The sequence below is a fragment of the Impatiens glandulifera genome, chromosome 2, assembly GCF_907164915.1.
Source record: "Impatiens glandulifera chromosome 2, dImpGla2.1, whole genome shotgun sequence".
Taxonomy (NCBI): domain Eukaryota; kingdom Viridiplantae; phylum Streptophyta; class Magnoliopsida; order Ericales; family Balsaminaceae; genus Impatiens; species Impatiens glandulifera.
In genome coordinates, this window is record NC_061863.1 from 7,784,604 (window position 1) to 7,805,847 (window position 21,244).

Here is a 21,244-nt window from a genome sequence, read left to right on the forward strand (position 1 = left end):
TTAAAATATAAGAGAATTTTACTAAAATAATTAACTTTTTTAATTTATCTGCACTAATAAAATTATTTAAAATAATTAATTTATCAAACAAGCTCAAACCTAAAGAGATAACTCATTTACCAAACAAGCTATTCCAAAAGAGTGAAGAGGCTAGAACTAGTCAGCTACCCGTAGTTATTTAGTATCATAATTATCTTGTTTATAGTTAATAAATATTTAGTTAAATTTTAAAATATATAATTAAATAAATAATAGTTTTATAAAATTTTAATTATTGAAAGTAAGTTATATAATAATTATAATATTATTTTATAATTTTTTAAAATTAGTTTTATATGTGTACGTATAGATAAATATTAGTATATATAGTAATTTTAATATTGTTGTATAAATTTTAAAATTAATATTTATAAGTATTTGTTTAAATTATTATTATTTTTGTAAATAAATATTATAAATATGATCAAATAAATTATAATTTTTGTTTACAGTTAAAACGTATTTATTTAAAAATTAAAATATATAATCAAATAAATTATAGTTAAAAAAATAAGTTATATAACCATTTTAATATTATTATGTAATTTTTTTGATGGGAGAGGGTGATTTCTCAATTTCTTCAATGATTAATTTGCATGTTGGTGTGTGTATAAATGAGTATAGATTGTACGGGTTTTTATATCCTCGGCACGTCCAATATGTTTTCAGTGCGTAAGTCATTTTTCTCGTCCACCCATTTTTCTCACCTCGCCTCCGGAATCTGAACAAGTTGGTTCGTATGAGTTTTCGTTCGTATTGGCATCTGACTCTAATCGTACATTATTATCATAGTTTACTTTTTAAAGAAATTAGGAAAGAAATTCAAATATTCGTCTTTTAAGGGTCTAGTACTTGATTACGTCCGAGAAAGGGCAATAGCGATGTGCCTCATTTGCATGTTCTTATGGACATTCTTTACTCCTAAGTAGTTGGTCATTGGATATTGTGAAGGATTGTTACACCTAGTGTTGACTCAATATTAACTACCTAGGAGTAAAGAACAGATGGTGGTGGTGTTTCTATATATGGATGACATAATCTTGACGGACAATAATTATGATGAGGTTGCTCGGCTACAAGATAAGCTCTCGCTTCGCTTTGAGATGAAGAAACTCGGTGAACTTGGAACTTTCCTTGGTCTACAAATCGAAAATTTTGATAAAGGTTTGTTTGTATCACAGATCAACTACGCAAAAAAGTTGGTAGATAAATTTGGTATGACTGATGAAAAAAGAGTTATACTCCTCTCGACGTAAATCTCATACTCAGTTGAGACGAAGGAACATGTCTACCATATCCTCGTCTGTATCGTGCTCTTGTGGGAAATCTGATTTATCTAACTATAATAAGGCCTGACATTGTTGATGCAATTGGAGTGGTGAGTCAATACATATAGGAGCCAAGGAAATCACCCCTCGAGGAATCGAAGAAAATTTTTAAGTATATTAACACCTCACTAGATATAGGTCTACTCTACGAAAAAGATTCAAAATTTGTCTTGGAAGGATTTGTGGATGCTAACTTTGCTGGAGATCGAGACGATCGAAGATCCACATTTAGGTTTGTTTTTCTTTGTGGAAACACTAGAATATCTTGGAGTACCAGGAAATAATGATTGACATCCTTGTCTACGACAGAAGCGGAATACAAAGCATCAGCTCACGCAGCACAAAAGTGTATATGGCTTCGTAGACTCTTGAGGATCTTCATGTCAAGTTTGATCAATCATTTCCTATCCATGGAGATAATTTGAGTGCTATTAAATTGACTTCAAATCATGTATCTCATGAAAAAAAAAACACATTGAGTTAGATCATCACTTTATTCGTGAAAAAAATACTAGAAAGAATCATTGAAATGGTTGTAGTAGGAAGTGAAGACAATGTTGCGGATATCTTCACAAAAGCACTTCGTAAAGGAACTTTCGAAGATCTATGATTTAAGTTGTGACTAGTTCATCGGACATCACTTCAAGGGTGAGTGTTAGAAATTAAAATAGTAATAATAATAAATGTGTATTTTTGTTATTCAAGAGACTCTTAGATTATCCAAGTTTTTTTTAATTATCTATAATTAATGAGACTCTTCAAGTTTCTTATTTTAATGTGTAAGTTTTGTTTAACTATATAAGTTGTAATTTTGTTCTTATTTTAACATGTTTTATAGACAGAATTTCATTCAAGTTTGTTTCATTCTCTAAAGTGTTTTTTTTTTTTATTTTCTAATAAGTTTTTCACGGTTCGATCATTGAAGTTCAATATCTATTTTTTTTTTCAATTTTTATTATATTTTTCTATACTCTAGTTTATCTTCTTTAAGATCTACAAAATTATATGTAGGTAAGTAATGTTTTTATTAGTATTTTTAACATTTCGATATTACTAATTTTAAAATTATTTATTAAAATTATGTTTTTTTTTTTCAATCTTTATAATCATATAAGTTTTTTCATCGGGTAACGGAGTATTCATCGGGGTCCGACACCTAATGAATCAAAAATAAGGATAGAGGTAGAGATACTCATCAGGATTAAAATCAAATAATAAAATAAAAATCGGATTTAGAGATATGTATAAGGAATATGATAAGTCTAACTCTAATCCCCTTCCTCTTTTTTTTTTTTATAAATAATAATTTATGATATAAATAAAATTTCAAATCAAGTTGTCCGTGAGCCATTACAGACTTATTTCAAGTATAGTGAGAAATTTCAAACATTATTACTTTAGAGAACAATCTGAAAATATTATAAAAGTTTATGGGAGAAAAATAATATTTAATCCCTAAATTTTTACTTAAAATAATTAAAACCATTTTTTTTTATGTAACCCAAAAACCCAGTCCCAAAAGTACATCACTTGCGTCGATCTCCGGCCGCCGCCGCTGCCGCTCCTCCTTATCGCCTCACCGGAACGCCGAAAGGAGAGATGACTAAACAAGGGGAACTCTTGGACGATTCAACTCTTATTAATGCCTTCGACGAAGCTATCTCCAAGTATAAGGTAACCCTTTCTCACATCCCCTTCTATCTGAATCGAATTTATGATAATAGTAGTAGAGAACAGAGCAGAATTAGGGAGAGGATACTTTCTTTTTTTCTTCTTATTTCATCATATCGAAGATTGAATATGATCTGGGTGAAATTGTTTTACAAAGTGGAGGACAATGTTTCACTGAAAATTGCTTTCTAGGACATAGTGTTCTTACAAATGTTACAAGTCGCAATACCCTTGTGATTCGGTGTTTATCTTTATGGAGTTTATGACAGGAACAGGGTTTCCTTTAATGTTTTGATCAGGCTACCAATTTGAAGATGATATAGGATAACACATATGATGTTTCCTTACCCTTTCTTATTGAGAATCGAAAGAGGCTCATGTAACTGTTGTATGTGAAATCGAAAAACTAGTAAATAAGATAGTTCTTCTTTGCGGGTTTTGATTTTATCCAGAGAATGCATGGACGAGGCCATCAAAGTAGCTTGGAGAAGGAGAAGGAGGAGGAGGCAGAAAAAAATAGCATTGACATTGAAGAAAGTAAACAATCTCTTGTTGATGATGAAAATGGTATTGGTAAAAGGTAATCACATAATGAATTATAACTACTTCATCCATTCATTTTGAAATATGATTGTTCCACTCAAGATGGTTCATATTCAACATTTATCTTCTTTTAATTGTATGTTTTCTTTCTAGGGATTATCTACAGGCAGATGTCACACAAATTGAGAAAATCCCTCTTGGCTCCGATGAATCATTTCTTAATCTGTCTGAAGGGAATTTAAACACGGAAACTGATAATTATACACGCTTGTTGAACGAGTATTATAAAATCGAGGAGCAGAGACAGACAATACTTCAGCAGCTTCAACAATTTGGCAATTTGAGTTGCCAAGTTTCAGTTCCTGATACACAGTATGATGGATATCCTTCTCAAGATGGATACGGCTCCTCTTCTTGTTGCCCATATTCTGGTCAATGCTTTATGGCTCCATGTTCCTATGGAGGGACCTGTGAATATGGCGAAACTTGTGATGGAACTACAGGAATTCCATCAACTTATTCTCAAGCTGATGATGTTACCAAAACAGGAACAGAAATTCCATCATCTTATGTTCAAGCTGATGATGTTACCAAAACAGGAACAGATCCTGCAGCTTCTGATACTTGTATAAAACATATTAATGGTAAGTTCATAAGTACTTTATATTTTCATTCTGTTGTTTACCTTTCTATTATTTTGTTTATCTGCACATTTTTATTAAATGTTATTTTTCTTAATTTGTATTCATAGAAAAGGGTGAAGAGACAATTGGGCAAGTGACAGAAACTTCTAGGTCGAAGACGGACCTTAGTACTGTTCTCGAGGCATGGTTTTCTGCGGGTTTTCATACTGGCAAGTGAGTATCTCCTAAACCTTTTTTTGCATAAATGATGTATAGTCTTTATTGAGCCTATTTGGAAACTGGTATTTTGTTACAATACAATCACTATCTCATAAAAATGGCAGAAATGTGTTTCCTTGCTTCAGTTTGATTTAAAAGTTATTTTTTGGATTATAAAATATGATAACAAACATGGCCTATATAATGTAGATATGAAGCAGAACAAGCTAATATAAAGAAAGGACAATGAAGAGGAGGTGTTTTGGTCTATGCTACATTTATAGGTACGAAGATAATTTTCTTTTAAGCGGCTAAAAGTTTGTGATACTACCAATATTTCGTGTTGGTTGTATGCATAACGATGCAAATGATGGTTAAGTTGGGAGGAAAGAAGATCTATTTTTGAATTCGATGTTTCAGACTATAGACATTGTTTTGTTTGTATAACTATACCAGTTTAGTGTGAGTTTTATGGTTGAGTTAAATACTTAGTATCAACATTATTTGCATTGTTATAAGTCGGTTTTGCAGTAACTCTATTAGAACAAAATTTTAACAAAATATTGTAGGTTATTAGTGTGCATATTTTACACTTTTTCTTTTTTATAGGATGAAACATTTTTATTGATCTATTTAATCACGAAGATCGAAACCAATTATTGAAATCAATTCAAAAAACAACATTCAGGATGTTTTGTCTTATGTCTAAAATAAAAATAAACCCTGAAAAGCATATAAAGGAAACAAACCCTCAAATGATGGATGAACATCCATTGCTGTCTTCTTCTCACGAAGACAAATAAGATATTTTTACAGGGGAAGTGTAAGGTTAGTAAGGTTTGGTAACACCCGATTGATACTTGAAAAAGAGTTATGTGTATTTTCTAGTTGAAACCGATTTAGCTCCAAAAGGTGTTTTGAAACAAGTTTAAAACACAAAAATTGATGTGTAATAGGGTAATCCTATGTTTTCAGTTGAATGCATAGTTGACTTCAGATCAACAAAGGTTGTCTTTGAGTAATTTATTTCGATGAATGTGCTGAAAGATTGATAAACAAACCCTTTATATGTCGGAAAAGGATACTTCACTATGGAAGTGGCACCAGCAGTTAACTATACTAATCATAGCCATTCTGAGTTGCGTTTGGGTATGGAATGGTCAGTAAGTAATAGCCTATTTTTTCTCTAAGGGATCGATCTTAATAGCTTGGCAGTAGGACTTGTTTCAGCTATTCACAAGGATAGCTCAAGGTTGTGTGTTTATCCATGGCTTATTAGGTTTTTACATGCTTTATGCATAAAACTGTTTTCTATCATGTTATTTGTTTTGTACATAAAACTGTTTTTTTTATAATCGGTGATCTCGCAATAGAAAAAACTTATAATGTTAGATAGATTTTTCTTTACTTGTTACTATTTTCTCTTTGAAATTGTGTTTTTATTATAAGGAGACGACATTACCCATTTCGTGACACTAGAAATAAACATGAATGTTATGAGATTAAAACAAAGATTACAAGTTTTAATATTATCTTGGCTATAAATAGAAAATTCAAATTTTAGCAGTTGGTGTGTTTGTTTATCCACTTTGAAAGATATTAATCCGATCTACATGTTTATGAGTTGAATAATATTGACAATAAATTCAATATTTTACTATGAAAGTATGTATTTAGCTTAAAATGACAATCAATTAGTGTCATTAAACTATCTAATAAAAATTGATTCTATTAAGCTTATTATAATTATATTTAGTAGAGAAGAAGAATATAATGTCTATTGGAGTTTAAATTAAATTTAGGGATTAATTCCAATTTTATTATTTTCAATAGAGTTAAAATATATATATAATTTTTTAGTTTTCAATTTCACAATTTTAAGTTAAGATAACTTCTTTTTTTTTAAAAAAAAAATTGGTGTTCTTATGAGATGAAAGTCTGGTTATTTGAAATAAATAAATAAATATAATTCTATATTGGAACTTTAAATGTTAATTTATCTTTATAAAAAATTAATTAAGTATTAAACCAATCCAGAGACTTCATTGTTAAGTCTTGAAAAGTTATCTGGTTATTTCATCAGAATCCCACAAAGTTAATTCAAATTACCTTTTAATAAAAAATAATAATATTAAGTCAAATTACCTTAGCAAAATTTGGTTTTAATTTATAAATAGTATAGTTAATTTATTACTTAAATATTGTAGTTTCTCTTATATTGTAATATTATGAAAACGATTTTATAATTCAATAAGAATATAGTCTCCTTTCACCGAAAATTGTTTACTTTATGGAGAAATACCTAAAAATATTATCGATCTTAAAGTCAAAGACGTCTTTATTCTTAAGTGGTTGCATCATGGATGGATTGGTAAAGATATTAAGAAATTAGAAGTTTGGATTAATTAATTATAAAAACAAAATGTATAATTATTTATAAATTAATTAAAATAAATATTTGTGAGAGTAACTAGTATTTGGAGATTTTTTTTTTAAATATGATTTAATAAGTGATTCCGAGTCTTTGAATAGTTACGGTAAATTTTAGGTAAATTTTAGATTGATACGACATGAATACATATTTGAGTTACCATTGTTTTCTAATTGACTATATAGTTTGAGAGAAATCTTCGAATCTTAAATGATCGTAGCAATTCGATATGTATCATTCATAATGATATTATTATTACAATTTTTAATATTCGTTTTTGTAAGTTGATGAAATCAGTCGAGACTCGGGAGTTATTCGTTTTATTTAAGGATATATGAGCTCGATAGATAATTTATTGGGTAGCGTATTTATATTCTTTTCTCATTTTCATATTTTTTACTCATTTTTTTTCTTATGTCAGGATTGGTTAACGTGTTTAAACAATTTTTAAAATTTTTAATATATATATAACAAATATTTAACTATTATTATTATATTAAATATTTTTTTAAATCAAATTTAATCTCTAGAAGGAGTTAGCACATTCTTCATTCCCTTCAATTGAAACAAATTTATAATTATTAGTTTTTAAACTTAATTCTTTTTATTTGCTAATTTGTTTATTTGCTAATCTTCTTATATTATTTGTTGTTTTCATAAATAACAAATTTAAACAATAAAATAGATAAACAAAAAAGTATTGAGGGATTTTTTTTAATACACTGTAACATATTTAAAGAGACCTAAAATGTACATAACAATGAAAATGACATATTATAAGAAGAAATCTTAGACGCAAACTAACAAATTCAAAATTCAATGATCAACTAAAAGCTATCGAAAAATGATTTATTCGATAAGTTATCGAGGGAGATCAACACCACCCGATCCAAGTGTAGAACTTCGGTATCGACAATGGCATCTACCAAAGAATATTCTAACATGCTTTTATTGTCAATAAATGAATACAATGACATCTTAGAAAAAAAATAAAAGCTAATTATTGGAGATCATGCCATGCACCTAATGAACCTCACCACCATAAACCTTTAGATGATAGTCTTGAATATGATTACAACAAATGTTTAAATTAATATAAAATAATCATAAAATAAATAATAAATAAGTTTTAAGTAACACGTTGAGGCCATGATTCCATTGTCTCTATATAATAATAATAAGATTCTCATTATAATTCATTTAGAATTAACAAATCTATAATATCAACATCTTGTATTTAGATGCATTTAACATATAATCATGTTATTGACAAAATAAAATTAAGAGGAAAAGATATATACATGTATAACAACTTGTATCTAATAAGATAGAAGACTTAATCTTTTTTTCTCTCCAAATTAAGTTAACAACTAGTTATTTGAACTTCTCATTTTCTTTTATCAATTCTAAAATCTTTTTAAAAGAATTTTTTTCTTTAATTTGAATATATTTGTAAACTATAAACTCAAGTTTTAGATTTCATAGATCAACTAAAGTTACGATAAAAATTGTACGAAATATTTCTTACCACCAAAATTAAGATTTAAGAATAAATAAACTCACATCTTTATAGTTAACTACTAGTTATTCACGCAATGACTTAGAAAATCGTTAAATCAGTGTAATCAATAAGTCAAATTTTATAAATTCTAGAAGTTAATCTATTGAAAAAAAAAAGAGTTACTTACTCTATTTTGACTAATATTTATGGTTTTGTTTGTACTTGGTTTGTGGATTAAAAATTGTTGGTTAGAAATACATCATATTATAATGTTGAAATTTAGAAATGGACCACAATCTTGGGATATTTAATGGTCTTATATTTCATTTAAATTTATGGGTATATATAAAAATATATATATATTAATTTACACATCAGCATATTTCAATGTAATTTAATTTCCACGTCAGCTGAAAATTTAATGATTCACGGTTATCTACATATGTCCACGCTGGCGGCCGGAGAAGCCCGGAAAATGATAATCCGACGGCCATCAAAATTATCTCTCTATTACAAAATAAATAAATAAATAAATATAATATTATTTTATTTTTATGTTTTAATAATTTAAATTTTAAAATAAGAAGAGACAGATTTATAACAAATATTATTAATTAGGTCTAGATTGTGTAAGATTTTAAAGATAATATATTTTTTTCTTTTAGATTAAACCATATTGAATAAAAGTTAATTACTTTAGTTAAGAGATTAAAATATTTAACTATTTACATTTTCAACTATTAGAGCATAGTCTCAGTTTAGATGAAAAAATGTTTTTAAATATTTTTGATTTTATTTTCTTGGTATCTAATTCATATATTATTTAGATTAAATAATAATTTAATAGACAAATATTTGTAAACATATTTCGATTATTTTTTGATGAACTATTTGTCTCGAAAGGAACCGTAAAACGTTATTATTATGACGATATAACGGATCTTTTCTAAAAAAAATTGGTATAGACAATCGATGAAGTTATTGATTTTCTTGAAAATCTTGAAGCTGGTTAACGATGTATTTTATGGGTGAACATTTTTTTATGTCTCAAATAGTTAATATTGTTGTGTTACATATATATTTATGAAAATGTGAACACTTTATTACTCTTTTCCATAGGTTTAAGTAACTATTATTTATATAATATTATATTAACCTTTTAAAAAAATAAATAAACTTGTTATATTTATAGTTTTATTTTAGACCCAAATTAAGTTTTAAAAAATAATTTATAATTAATAATAATATTTTATTAATATTTTATTTAAATAAAGTAAGTTTTTTAAATTATTTAATTATTAATTAAAAATATTTTTTTATTAATACAATAATATTATAAAATAAATAATCTTCTAAATGAAACAATGACATAAATATAACACTTAGAAAATCAATTAAATATATTAAAAATTAACCGTGTGCAAAAATTAAAAAAGGCAATGAGTTTTTCAATCCTCTTATAATCATAAGCTTTATAAATTATCCATAATAATAGTTTGAGATGGTTGAAAGTTCATCCATAAAAATTAAATTATTTAGATTAAATTTAAATAACCCTTTAATTTATTTACAAATAATAAATTAATTAGTAGTTCTTTAATCAGTCAATCACTAACATTACAACTTTCCTAAAGAAATTAAAAAAAAAAAAAAATCTAAAAAAGACAAAGCATGTGAAAAGACTTTTTCAACCCCTAAACTCCTAATCTGTCTTCTCACTTTCCTATTTCGCAGTCTTCCCATATACCGCCGGAGAAGAACAAGTAGTCTCTCTCCTCTCTCTAAAAATTTACGCGTTACAATATAATATATTCAATAAAGACTTAATCTTTCAATTTCATCTCATAAAAGGTAAATCATTTTCCAGTTGTCTCAAGTAAATCTCACCAAAATTAAAAAAACAAATCTCCAAAATCCATTCAAATCTCATGTATATTTAGTAGTACCCATCGCCGGCGACCGGCGACCCATATTAAACCTTCGTGGGTTTGGTGTGACAACAACTAATTTTGAATCTTTCTTCTCTCTCTCTCTCTCTATCTGTATGTCTGTCTTCAATTATATATAAATCTTGATTACTCTCTCATACCATTGTCATCATCATCATCATCATCTTTCTTCTCTGGTACTTTTCTTGTTCAATTTCGATTCTTTATCTTATCAATTGAAATGGGTTGCTAATTGTTATTAATGTTTTGAATCAGGTGTTTAAAAAAATGGCATCAAGAGGATTCAAACCAGATGATTACCAACAAGGAAATAATTCCGGTCCAATGCAAGTAACATTCGCAAGAAGAACATCATCAGGTCGATACATAAGCTACTCACGTGAATCAAACGATCTCGACAGTGAAATCGGCAGTGAGTATCTAAATTACACAGTTCAAATCCCATCAACACCCGACAATCAACCAATGGATCCATCAATAAGCCAACGAGTAGAAGAACAATACGTCTCAAATTCCCTATTCACCGGCGGTTTCAACAGCGTGACTCGAGCCCATTTGATGGATAAAGTGATCGAGAACGACTCGAGCCACCCACAAATGGCTGGCGCAAAGGGTTCATCATCATGTGCGATTCCGGGTTGTGATGGGAAGGTTATGAGAGATGAAAGGGGTGAAGATATATTACCATGTGAATGTGATTTTAAAATTTGTAGAGATTGTTATATTGATGCTGTTAAAACAGGAGATTCTAAATGTCATGGATGTAAAGAGGCTTATAAAGAGACTGATTTGGATGAGAAGGCTGTTGTTGATCATGGTCGGCCGTTGACTTTGCCGGCGCCGGCGTTGCCGCCGAGTGGGAAGAGGATGTCGATTATGAGGTCGACTAAGTCGGGGTTGATGAGAAGTCAAACGGGGGATTTTGATCATAATAGATGGCTTTTTGAAACTAAAGGGACTTATGGATATGGTAATGCTATTTGGCCTAAAGAAAGAGGGTATGGAAATGATGATGAAAATGATGGTGGTGGTGGCGGCGGCGCCGGCGGTGGTGGTGGTGGGCCGTCGGAGCTTTTGACTAAACCGTGGAGACCACTTACTAGGAAGTTGAAGATTCCGGCGGCTATTTTGAGTCCTTATAGGTAAATATATCAAACTTTTTTATTTCTATTATTAAAAAAAATAAATAAATACTGGGTATTTTTAATATAATTATTTTTAATAAAATTAATTTTTAAAAATAAATTAGTATTTTGATTAATGAATTAGATTAAAATATTTATGAAATTATTTTTGATTAGATGGCGATTATTTAAAAAAAATGAAGGTAAAAAAAGTAAATTTATTTTTATTTGATATACAAGTTGAATTGAATTAAAAAAAAAATAAGTTAAAAGTTGAATAATAGAAATGTTTATTTTAAAAAATTTTAAATGGTGAGTTTTGGACCATTTTTTAAATTATTTTTATATTAAAAATGTGTGTAAAAAAGGCTCATGTATGATAATATGTTCATCAAAATGCATATTATGTATTCTCAATTTGATTAATTTATTATTTTAATTAAGAATGATAGAATGTAGTAATATATTATGCTAAGAGAGATTTTAAAATAATAAATTAGTATTTTAATTAATGAATTAAATAATAAGATTTTATGTTAATATTTATGAAATTATTTTTAAAAAAATTGATACTAAAATATAGTTAATTTATTTCTTTTTCTGATGTACAAGTTGAATTGAATTAATTTTTTTTAAGTTAAAAATTGAATAAGAAAATTTATTTTACAAAATTTTATATTGAGGGTTTTGAACAATTTTTTAAATTGTTTTAACATTAAAAATGTGTACTAAAAAAGATATATATATATATATATATATATATATATATATATATATATATATATATATATATATATATATATATATATATATATATATATACTATGTTTATCAAAAGTATATTATGTATTTAGAATTGTAATTAATTTTTTTTGTAGGAATTACTTTTTAAATGGAGAAATCATATTAATAAAATCTTGAAGTCAAATCTTTATTTTAAAATCTTGACCAAAATTACAAAATTAGTGATTTTATTTTTGTGATTTGTAAGGAATAAAAGTTTTAAGTTATTGAAATTTATTTATGGAATAAGAATTAACCGGAGTTGAGTTCCTTTGATCTTGAGTTTTTAAAATTGGGTTTTATTAAAATAGAAATCTTATTTGATATATAGATTTTATTATTATCAATAACTCATAAAGCTAGTATTAAAAAAAATAAAAAAATTAAGTGATTTGGATTTTAATCTAGTCCGGACCGAACCAAACATATAATAATATAAGATTTTGATTGAATGCTCGAAATTTAACTGAATTGTTGAAATTTTGTTTTGTCTTGTTTGTTTACCAGGCTACTGATCTTCATTCGGATCGCAGTTCTAGCATTATTTCTCGAATGGCGAATCCGTCACCCAAACAAAGACGCACCATGGCTCTGGCTCATGTCAATTATTTGCGAAATTTGGTTCGCATTCTCATGGTTACTCGATCAACTCCCAAAATTCTGTCCAATTAATCGAGCCACCGATCTTACAGTTCTAAAAGAAAAATTCGAAACTCCGAGCGCGTCCAACCCCACGGGAAAATCTGATCTTCCCGGGGTTGACGTCTTCGTCTCAACTGCCGACCCCGACAAGGAACCGCCTCTAGTCACTGCCAATACCATTCTCTCAATTCTCGCAGCCGAATATCCTGTCGAGAAACTCGCTTGTTATGTTTCCGACGACGGAGGCGCTCTTCTTACGTTCGAGGCAATGGCTGAAGCCGCGAGTTTTGCCAATTTATGGGTCCCCTTTTGTCGAAAACATAACATTGAGCCGAGGAATCCTGATTCTTACTTCAATTTAAAGAGGGATCCTTATAAGAATAAAGTGAAAACAGATTTTGTCAAGGACCGGAGACGTGTTAAAAGAGAGTACGATGAGTTTAAGGTAAGGATTAATGGTCTTCCTGATTCCATCAGGCGAAGATCGGATGCTTATAATGCGCGTGAAGAGATTAAGGCTATGAAATTGCAAAGAGAGAATGCAGGGGACGAGGTTCTCGAGGGTGTTAAGGTTATCAAGGCGACGTGGATGGCCGATGGAACTCACTGGCCCGGGACCTGGATCGTTTCCGGGCCAGAACATTCCAAGGGTGACCATGCCGGTATTATTCAAGTCATGTTGAAGCCTCCGAGTGACGAACCGTTAAAGGGCCCGACGAATGAATCGTGTGCGATTGACACTAGGGAAGTCGATATACGACTTCCCCTCTTGGTTTATGTTTCGCGTGAAAAAAGATCAGGTTATGATCATAACAAGAAGGCGGGGGCGATGAACGCGCTTGTTCGAGCTTCGGCGGTTATGTCGAATGGCGCATTTATCTTGAACCTTGATTGTGATCATTATATTTACAATTCGCAAGCTATGAGGGAAGGGATGTGTTTCATGATGGACCGGGGTGGGGATCGTCTTTGTTATGTTCAATTTCCGCAAAGGTTTGAAGGGATTGATCCTTCGGATCGTTACGCGAATCATAATACCGTGTTTTTCGATGTCAACATGCGTGCGCTTGACGGTCTACAAGGTCCGGTTTATGTCGGGACGGGATGTCTTTTTCGAAGGGTCGCACTATATGGTTTCGATCCTCCTCGGTCGAAGGAATACCATCAAGGTTTTTGTAGTTGTTGCAATCCCCGTCGTAAAAGAGTCGCTTCGTCGTCGGAAGAAAACCGAGCCCTTCGAATGGGGGAATCCGACGACGAAGAGATGAATATTTCCTCGTTCCCGAGAAAATTCGGGAACTCGTCGTTATTTGTCGATTCCATACCCGTGGCGGAATTTCAGGGTCGGCCACTGGCAGACCATCCTTCAATAAAACATGGTCGGCCTCCCGGGGCTCTGACAATCCCCAGGGACCTCCTCGACGCGTCAACCGTCGCGGAGGCGATCAGCGTGATATCGTGTTGGTACGAAGAGAAGACCGAATGGGGTAACCGAGTCGGATGGATTTACGGTTCTGTGACCGAAGATGTCGTGACAGGTTATCGTATGCATAACCGTGGATGGAAATCAGTTTATTGTGTGACTAAACGAGACGCGTTTCGAGGAACCGCGCCGATTAATCTCACGGATCGTCTCCACCAAGTCCTGCGATGGGCGACCGGTTCGGTCGAGATATTCTTCTCTCGAAACAACGCGTTTCTCGCGAGTCCAAAGATGAAGATATTGCAAAGGATTGCTTACCTTAACGTCGGTATTTACCCATTCACATCCATTTTTTTACTCGTATATTGTTTCCTCCCGGCTCTTTCCCTTTTCTCGGGTCAATTCATCGTGCAAACTCTAAACGTAGCGTTTTTAACTTACCTATTGATCATCTCATTGACTCTATGCATGCTCGCCATTCTCGAGATCAAATGGTCGGGAATTACACTCGAAGAATGGTGGAGAAATGAACAATTTTGGTTAATTGGAGGAACTAGTGCTCATCTAGCCGCGGTTATACAAGGTCTACTCAAGGTTCTAGCCGGTATCGAGATTTCATTTACATTGACATCAAAATCGGGAGGTGATGAAGACGACGAATTCGCCGATCTTTATGTAATCAAATGGACATCCCTTATGATCCCGCCAATTGTGATAATGATCGTGAATTTGATTGCTATAGCCGTTGGATTTAGTCGAACAATTTATAGTACAATACCACAATGGAGTCGTCTACTTGGTGGTGTTTTCTTTAGCTTTTGGGTGTTGGCACATCTTTATCCTTTCGCTAAAGGGCTTATGGGTAGACGCGGAAGAACGCCTACGATCGTGTTTGTATGGTCGGGATTGATCGCGATTATTATATCGCTTCTTTGGGTCTCGATCAATCCTCCTACGGGTAATACTACTATCGGAGGATCTTTCACATTTCCTTGATTATTCCAATTTTTATTTTTTTTGAGTTACAATTTATATTTTTTTTATGTAAGAACTTGATATTTATGTTCATTTGTTTCATTATTTACTACATGCATTAATACAAAGACAATACTTATATCATAGTCTTCATTGTCATTTCAAAGGATTAATAAATAACATACAAAGAAACAACTTTGAATGGAAACACATACAATTGAGATGGATTTAGATAGAAGAAAATTAACGTGTTTTAATCCATTGTTAGAATAGGATTAGGTGAGTGTGAAATAGTGAATAAGGATATAATTATAATTCTCCTAGCTGATTTCAATTCGAATTGTTCTGTTGGGCAATTTATTTCGATAGTTGACGGGATGGTATTTATATTATCCGTCCCCAAAAACTAATAAACATGACTAAAGTATATATAACATCACTAGTGGATACTTTTTTTTTTTTTTTTTAAATGAAAGAAGGCTAGCATGACCTCGCATTAATGACATCCACTTCAACCTAAAACGTTTTAAATGGTAATCGTATTCGTGATCTTTGGTCTTTTAAGAACCACTCTTATCACTTGAACTATCTTAATGAGTTGATGGTGACTCATAACTATGTGATAGAGTAAGACATGGGTGAGTTTTCACATTCGGAAAAAAATTATTTCACTTTTTTGGTTGGAATTTTAGGTGGTTCCCGAATAAAGATAGCGAAAGTCGAGACTAAGAATATATAAACCAAAGCTTCCATATATTTGATGGTTTTATAATTATAGCTTCCATCGAGACCACCAGTCAAGCAGGGATGGATGGTCTCTCAACAGATAAAAGTTACAATTATCTTCCCCCAATAACTCATCCATCGACATGAATGTTTTACACTCTATTTCCATTTAAAAACAAAATATATATATAAAAAACATTACAAATTTATTTATTTATTCTTTATACTTTATTAAAAATTTAAGTTTATTTTTTATAATACTATGAATTTACAATATATATATTATATAAAAATATTTTTTTTTATGTAATTTTATAATAATCTTTTTATTTTAGAAACTATGTATAAACAGTGTGGAGTGGAAATTATAAAAAAAAAAATATAAGAAGTAAATGAGACGGTCCTCACACCTAAGGATGACAATTTGAAACCGCCTCGATAAAATCGAACCGAATTGTTTGTGACGGTTTTTCCCCGAAACCGAATGAAGATGGGGACGGGGATGGTATTTGTGTCCCCCGCCCTGACCCGCCCCGATCTCACCCCGATTATGTCCCGAACACTATAAAACATAATTAAATATATTAAATTATCAATATATTTATTTATTCACTATATTTTATTAGAGTTGTAAATTTATTTCTTTATAATAATATAAAATTTCAATATATATTATATTAAAATCTGTTTATATAATATTATTTTATAATTATTTTATTTTATTTTTAAATATTTTATTAAAACGGTGTCATTTAGGATCCCCGAAACCGAAAAAATCCAAACGGGGCGGGGATGGTATTAAAAAATTCCCGAAATAAAAACGGTGCGGAAATGGTAAGTGCATTTCCCGCCCCGAACCGTCCTATTGTCATCCCCTATTCACACCGATCCACCTTGTTATCATCCTTAAGTATGAATATTAAATAGATCCGACCTAATCTTAACCAAAAAGTATTCGATCAGCCGATTATAAGGCTGAATGTAGGATTTAGAATAACCGGCATAATATGACCATAGATAATTTATTTAAATAAATAATGAGCAAATTTAACTGATATATCAATTTAATTTTATATTTTTGTTTAATAAATATAAAATGTTTAAAATTGTTATTATATTAATAATTTTTATTTAATATTGTTTAAAAATTAATTTTAAGCACTCTTCTAAACTAAATTAGTTTAAAACATCAAATACTAATTATTTAATAACATGATAAAATCAGTTTAAAATACCAAAATGTCACGGGCTCAATTTCATCTAGAAACATTTTAAATTTAAGCATTATTTAATAAAGGTGAAATGTCATGTTTAATAGCGTTTAATCGTCATCATTTTGAAGACTCAAACTTATTACTTTACTAACACAAGTTCTTGCATTCTTACACTGATTTAAAAATAACAGGTTTGCCTAAGAAAAAACTTCATAAATTGTGAATTGAAAAAAAAATTTGGCTACCCAAAGAAACAATCCAAAAGTTCAATGATTCAACATCGAGTCAAATTTATCTGGTCTAAAACTGTAGTACGGTTCGAAAATCCTAACCATAAGGCACGATTTGATTGTACCATTTAAATTTGTCATCTACAACAGACTCTGTTTTTCTTTTTATTAACTATGAACAAACAACAAATTGTCCCAAGAAAAAAAAAACAAAGATGATGAACAAAATAAAAACAAGAACTTAGCTATTAATGAATTGATATTTGGATTCAACATAGTTTTCAGCTTCCCAAAGAAACGATCCAAACGCAACAGCTTCCAAAACCAGCATCGTTAATCCAGAAAACGACAACGAGATAATTTCATCGTTCGATGATTCAAGAGAACCTTCTTCATTGATTCTTATATCGGGTCTCCCAAACAATGCCTGCGTTTGTTTCTCAATTAAAGAAATCGATTCCTTACTTCTTATAGTCGCATATCTCTGCAGCGTCTCAGTATCAAGATACATCACATAAGATCTCAATCTAAACGTTCCATTTCTATCTTCATTACCATCGTAATCGTCATCATCTGGTCGTATAGTGATTAAAGAATCAGGATCCCAAAGTGGATTTGCTGCAGAAAGTTCTTTAAACCTATCAACATCGAGGTTTTTGTTAAGTGTGTTCATCGATTGTTCCAACTGATATCTCTCGTCAACTCGTTTTAAGAAATACCCATACATAACCGAGGCTGCATATAGCTTCCCAAGTTTAATCTTACTCATCTGAACTATGGAATCCAAGGGACCAACTAAACGATCACCAAGAACAAGAGATAAATGACTCTGAATCATCTCGAAAGCCTCCTGGCTATGAACAGACTCCAGTTTCAGTTCTTGATTCGGCCAAAGATCGACGCGTAAAGTTGGATCGGATGAAACTGATATTTTCGGGATCATTTTGATTTCTTTGTCAACAAACTTATGAACAATCAAACAGTATAGAATTTCCTCAAGCGTGTTCTTTCTTTCCTTTTCTTTAACTTCAGCTATTCTCCTGAAACATCGAAATCAATTAGGTTTAGGGTTTTAAACTTTTAATAAGAAGAAAACAGATTCAATACTTGTAAAGGAGAAGATCTTGAGGTGAAGGTTGAGTTTCTTCTTGTTGAGATTCTCTTTCAGATTGAAGATTCTCAAGATGTTGATCAACAGCAGCAGATAGTAAATGTGGATGTGTTTGTAATATCTGTCCCAATAATTGACCTATAGGTGAATCAAATTGAACAGGAGCGATAGGCGGATCTAATTCACCACCTGGATCTGAAGTTGCTTTCAATGTTAAACCTCTAACTGATTCATGCTTGAACCCTAATTTCTTGACGAAATATGAAGAACAGCTCTAGGAAACAGAAGAAAATGAATTGGAATTATAAATTCATCTTGTATAGACATGCAATTGAGAAGCGTAACTTGTAAGCATATAATCAAACACATACACATTGTGTGCGTGAACAGTTGGAGATGGAAACTTGAGAAGAAAAGATGGAAAAAACTTACTCTGCTGAATCCGATTGAAGGTGAGAGTTTGTAATAAGAAGAGGTACGGGAATGGCGGAAATTGGATGAGTTGTAGCCGCCGGAAAATGGAAGAAGCGCTGATACGTCTGATAGAACTCCAGAAACCTGCATATCTGATTCGAGAAAAGTGACGATCCAACAGGAAGAGTAAAGATGGAGATTGAGAAATGGAAAATCAGCGATTTGAACAAAGAAGTGAAATGAACGATTTGCGTTCACCAGTTTGCTTGCGTTTTCTCTGCACAGACGTCTTTTCTTTTTCAACCCTACATCATTTTCTTATTTATTCATTCATTCATTCATTAATAAATAAATTTATTTATTTTTACAGAAAATAAATAAATAAATGAAACTTTTTTTTATTATAACTATAATTTTATTTATAACTCAGATTTAATTTACATTAGATGAATTTATTTTACAGATATTATAAGAAATTTTATTATTAAAAAGATCAAAAATTTTATAAGACTCGCAATTAAAACAAGATACAATAACCTATTATTAAATACTTTAACATTCAAATACATAATATCATAACCCATAAATACATTATCTTACCAGAAGTAGGCCAGTCAGAGTTTAGATCAATTAATTTTCTATTGCTTTGGTTCCAATGAATTTGTAAATTTGAGCTTAAATACGACTCGAGAATCTACATGCCAGCTCGATTTGAATTTGAATTAAAATTAAATTTTCAAGTTTAAGCTCAAACTAAAACAAAGCGGGCATGAAGCTCTTCTCTATAGATGGGAAATGAGACAACGATAAGAACATGGTAAGTGTGATGATTGGAAGAGATCAGAAAATGGATTGAGAGAGTATGATTTTAAAAAATAGTTATAGATAAAAATGACTAGTCACCAAAGGATCTCTGGATTAATCCGAAGATCTAAGGAAATTAGGGTTTTGAAATTAATTTTGACGATATAGATATAGATGACAGAGGTTATAAAATGTGATTGTTTTTCGTTATGATATCATTATTACTATAGAGTAGAATTATAATATGTTTGTTTTTAAGTTTGATATTAAAATTATTAAAAACTAGTTTGTAGCTCGTGTATTTGTACGAGTATTGATATAAAAACTGAGAAAAAAAATTAAAGTTAAAATGTAAAAATATCTTTAATTTACTCTAACATATATATCCAAACTAACCACAACTCTCGGACAATTTGGACACTTTGAAAATTAATTATCAATATATATATATATATATATATATATATATATATATATATATATATATATATATATATATATATATATATATATATATATTTAAAGAGAGAGAGAGTAATGATAGAGAGCGGGAAATATATTGACAAGAAAGTGTAGAGAATGATGTGTCATTTCTTGATTGGATTGAAAATCTAAATATATATATAACAGTGGTGCTGTGGGTAGAAGAAGAGTTGGCCGGAGAATCTCCTCTTGTATGGCAGGCTTTGACTTACATCTTGAGGTCATTGGAATGACTTGTTGATCCGTTACATTTATTTTAGGAGGCAGTACTCATGATGTTAAATTAATAAAAGAGCAAAGGGTTGAACATCTAGGTGGATTTCAATAAGTGTAGTAGATTTGCATATAAGAAAGAGAGTACTTTGATTAAATATAAATATGATTAGGATAAGTCTGATTGGTTCACTAAAAAAATTTATAGACCCGTGGGATGCAACATTGTGGTTGTATTTATGTCACGTGAAAGTATTATTGGGAGCACTCGATTTTTATTGTGAATAATGGAAGTTCAAATAGCTTTTGGGATACACTTAGTGTTATTTTTATTGTGAATAATGGAAGTTCAAATAGCTTTTGGGATGCACTTAGTGTTGTGTTAAAAGTTTGTTTTTAATTCTATTTGTAGAGGGACATTAGTAAAATATATGTTTGAAATTCAGTGTGATTTTGTTAACCATATCAGATATAGAAAAAAGATTGAATATAGAGAAAATAATGTCCAATAGTAGACTTTTGTTCATAATTAGAAATAATAGGTGAAATTCGTCTTTATGGGATTTTGTACGGTGACCTGACCTGAATAACTTTTATTTGGTACATACACTTTGCCTATTAATAAAAAATATGTGGATATTAAATGTGGCGAAATTTTTTACGCCGTTTAATATTTCTGTTATTTTAAACATATTTGACACTTTTTGACAAGTTGATGCAGCGTGCGTGGCTAGGATGAACCTTTATCAAGATTCGTTGATTCTTACGAATACCGAAAGTTGATAGATATTGAGGAAA

General features: G+C 30.4%; 3 protein-coding genes across 3 annotated transcripts; 2 read left to right on the plus strand and 1 right to left on the minus strand.

Annotated features, from left to right (window-relative positions):
• Positions 1-3,738: 3,738 nt before the first annotated feature.
• On the plus strand, positions 3,739-4,922 carry LOC124927484. Its single transcript, XM_047467902.1, has 3 exons — positions 3,739-4,225; positions 4,333-4,438; positions 4,634-4,922. The coding sequence occupies exons 1-3, from the start codon at positions 4,024-4,026 to the stop codon at positions 4,671-4,673; spliced, it is 348 nt and encodes a 115-aa protein (XP_047323858.1). The 5' UTR covers positions 3,739-4,023; the 3' UTR covers positions 4,674-4,922.
• Positions 4,923-10,566: 5,644 nt separating this feature from the next.
• On the plus strand, positions 10,567-15,399 carry LOC124926892 (cellulose synthase-like protein D3). The gene is made up of 2 exons (XM_047467211.1): positions 10,567-11,446; positions 12,719-15,399. Exons 1-2 carry the CDS (start codon positions 10,572-10,574, stop codon positions 15,270-15,272), a joined length of 3,429 nt encoding a protein of 1,142 aa, XP_047323167.1. The 5' UTR covers positions 10,567-10,571; the 3' UTR covers positions 15,273-15,399.
• A 2,107-nt stretch (positions 15,400-17,506) lies between these two features.
• Positions 17,507-19,234, minus strand: LOC124925670 (UV-B-induced protein At3g17800, chloroplastic). Its single transcript, XM_047465742.1, has 3 exons — positions 18,965-19,234; positions 18,529-18,806; positions 17,507-18,461 (listed from the first exon to the last, which is right to left on the minus strand). The coding sequence occupies exons 1-3, from the start codon at positions 19,094-19,096 to the stop codon at positions 17,663-17,665; spliced, it is 1,209 nt and encodes a 402-aa protein (XP_047321698.1). The 5' UTR covers positions 19,097-19,234; the 3' UTR covers positions 17,507-17,662.
• Positions 19,235-21,244: the final 2,010 nt, after the last annotated feature.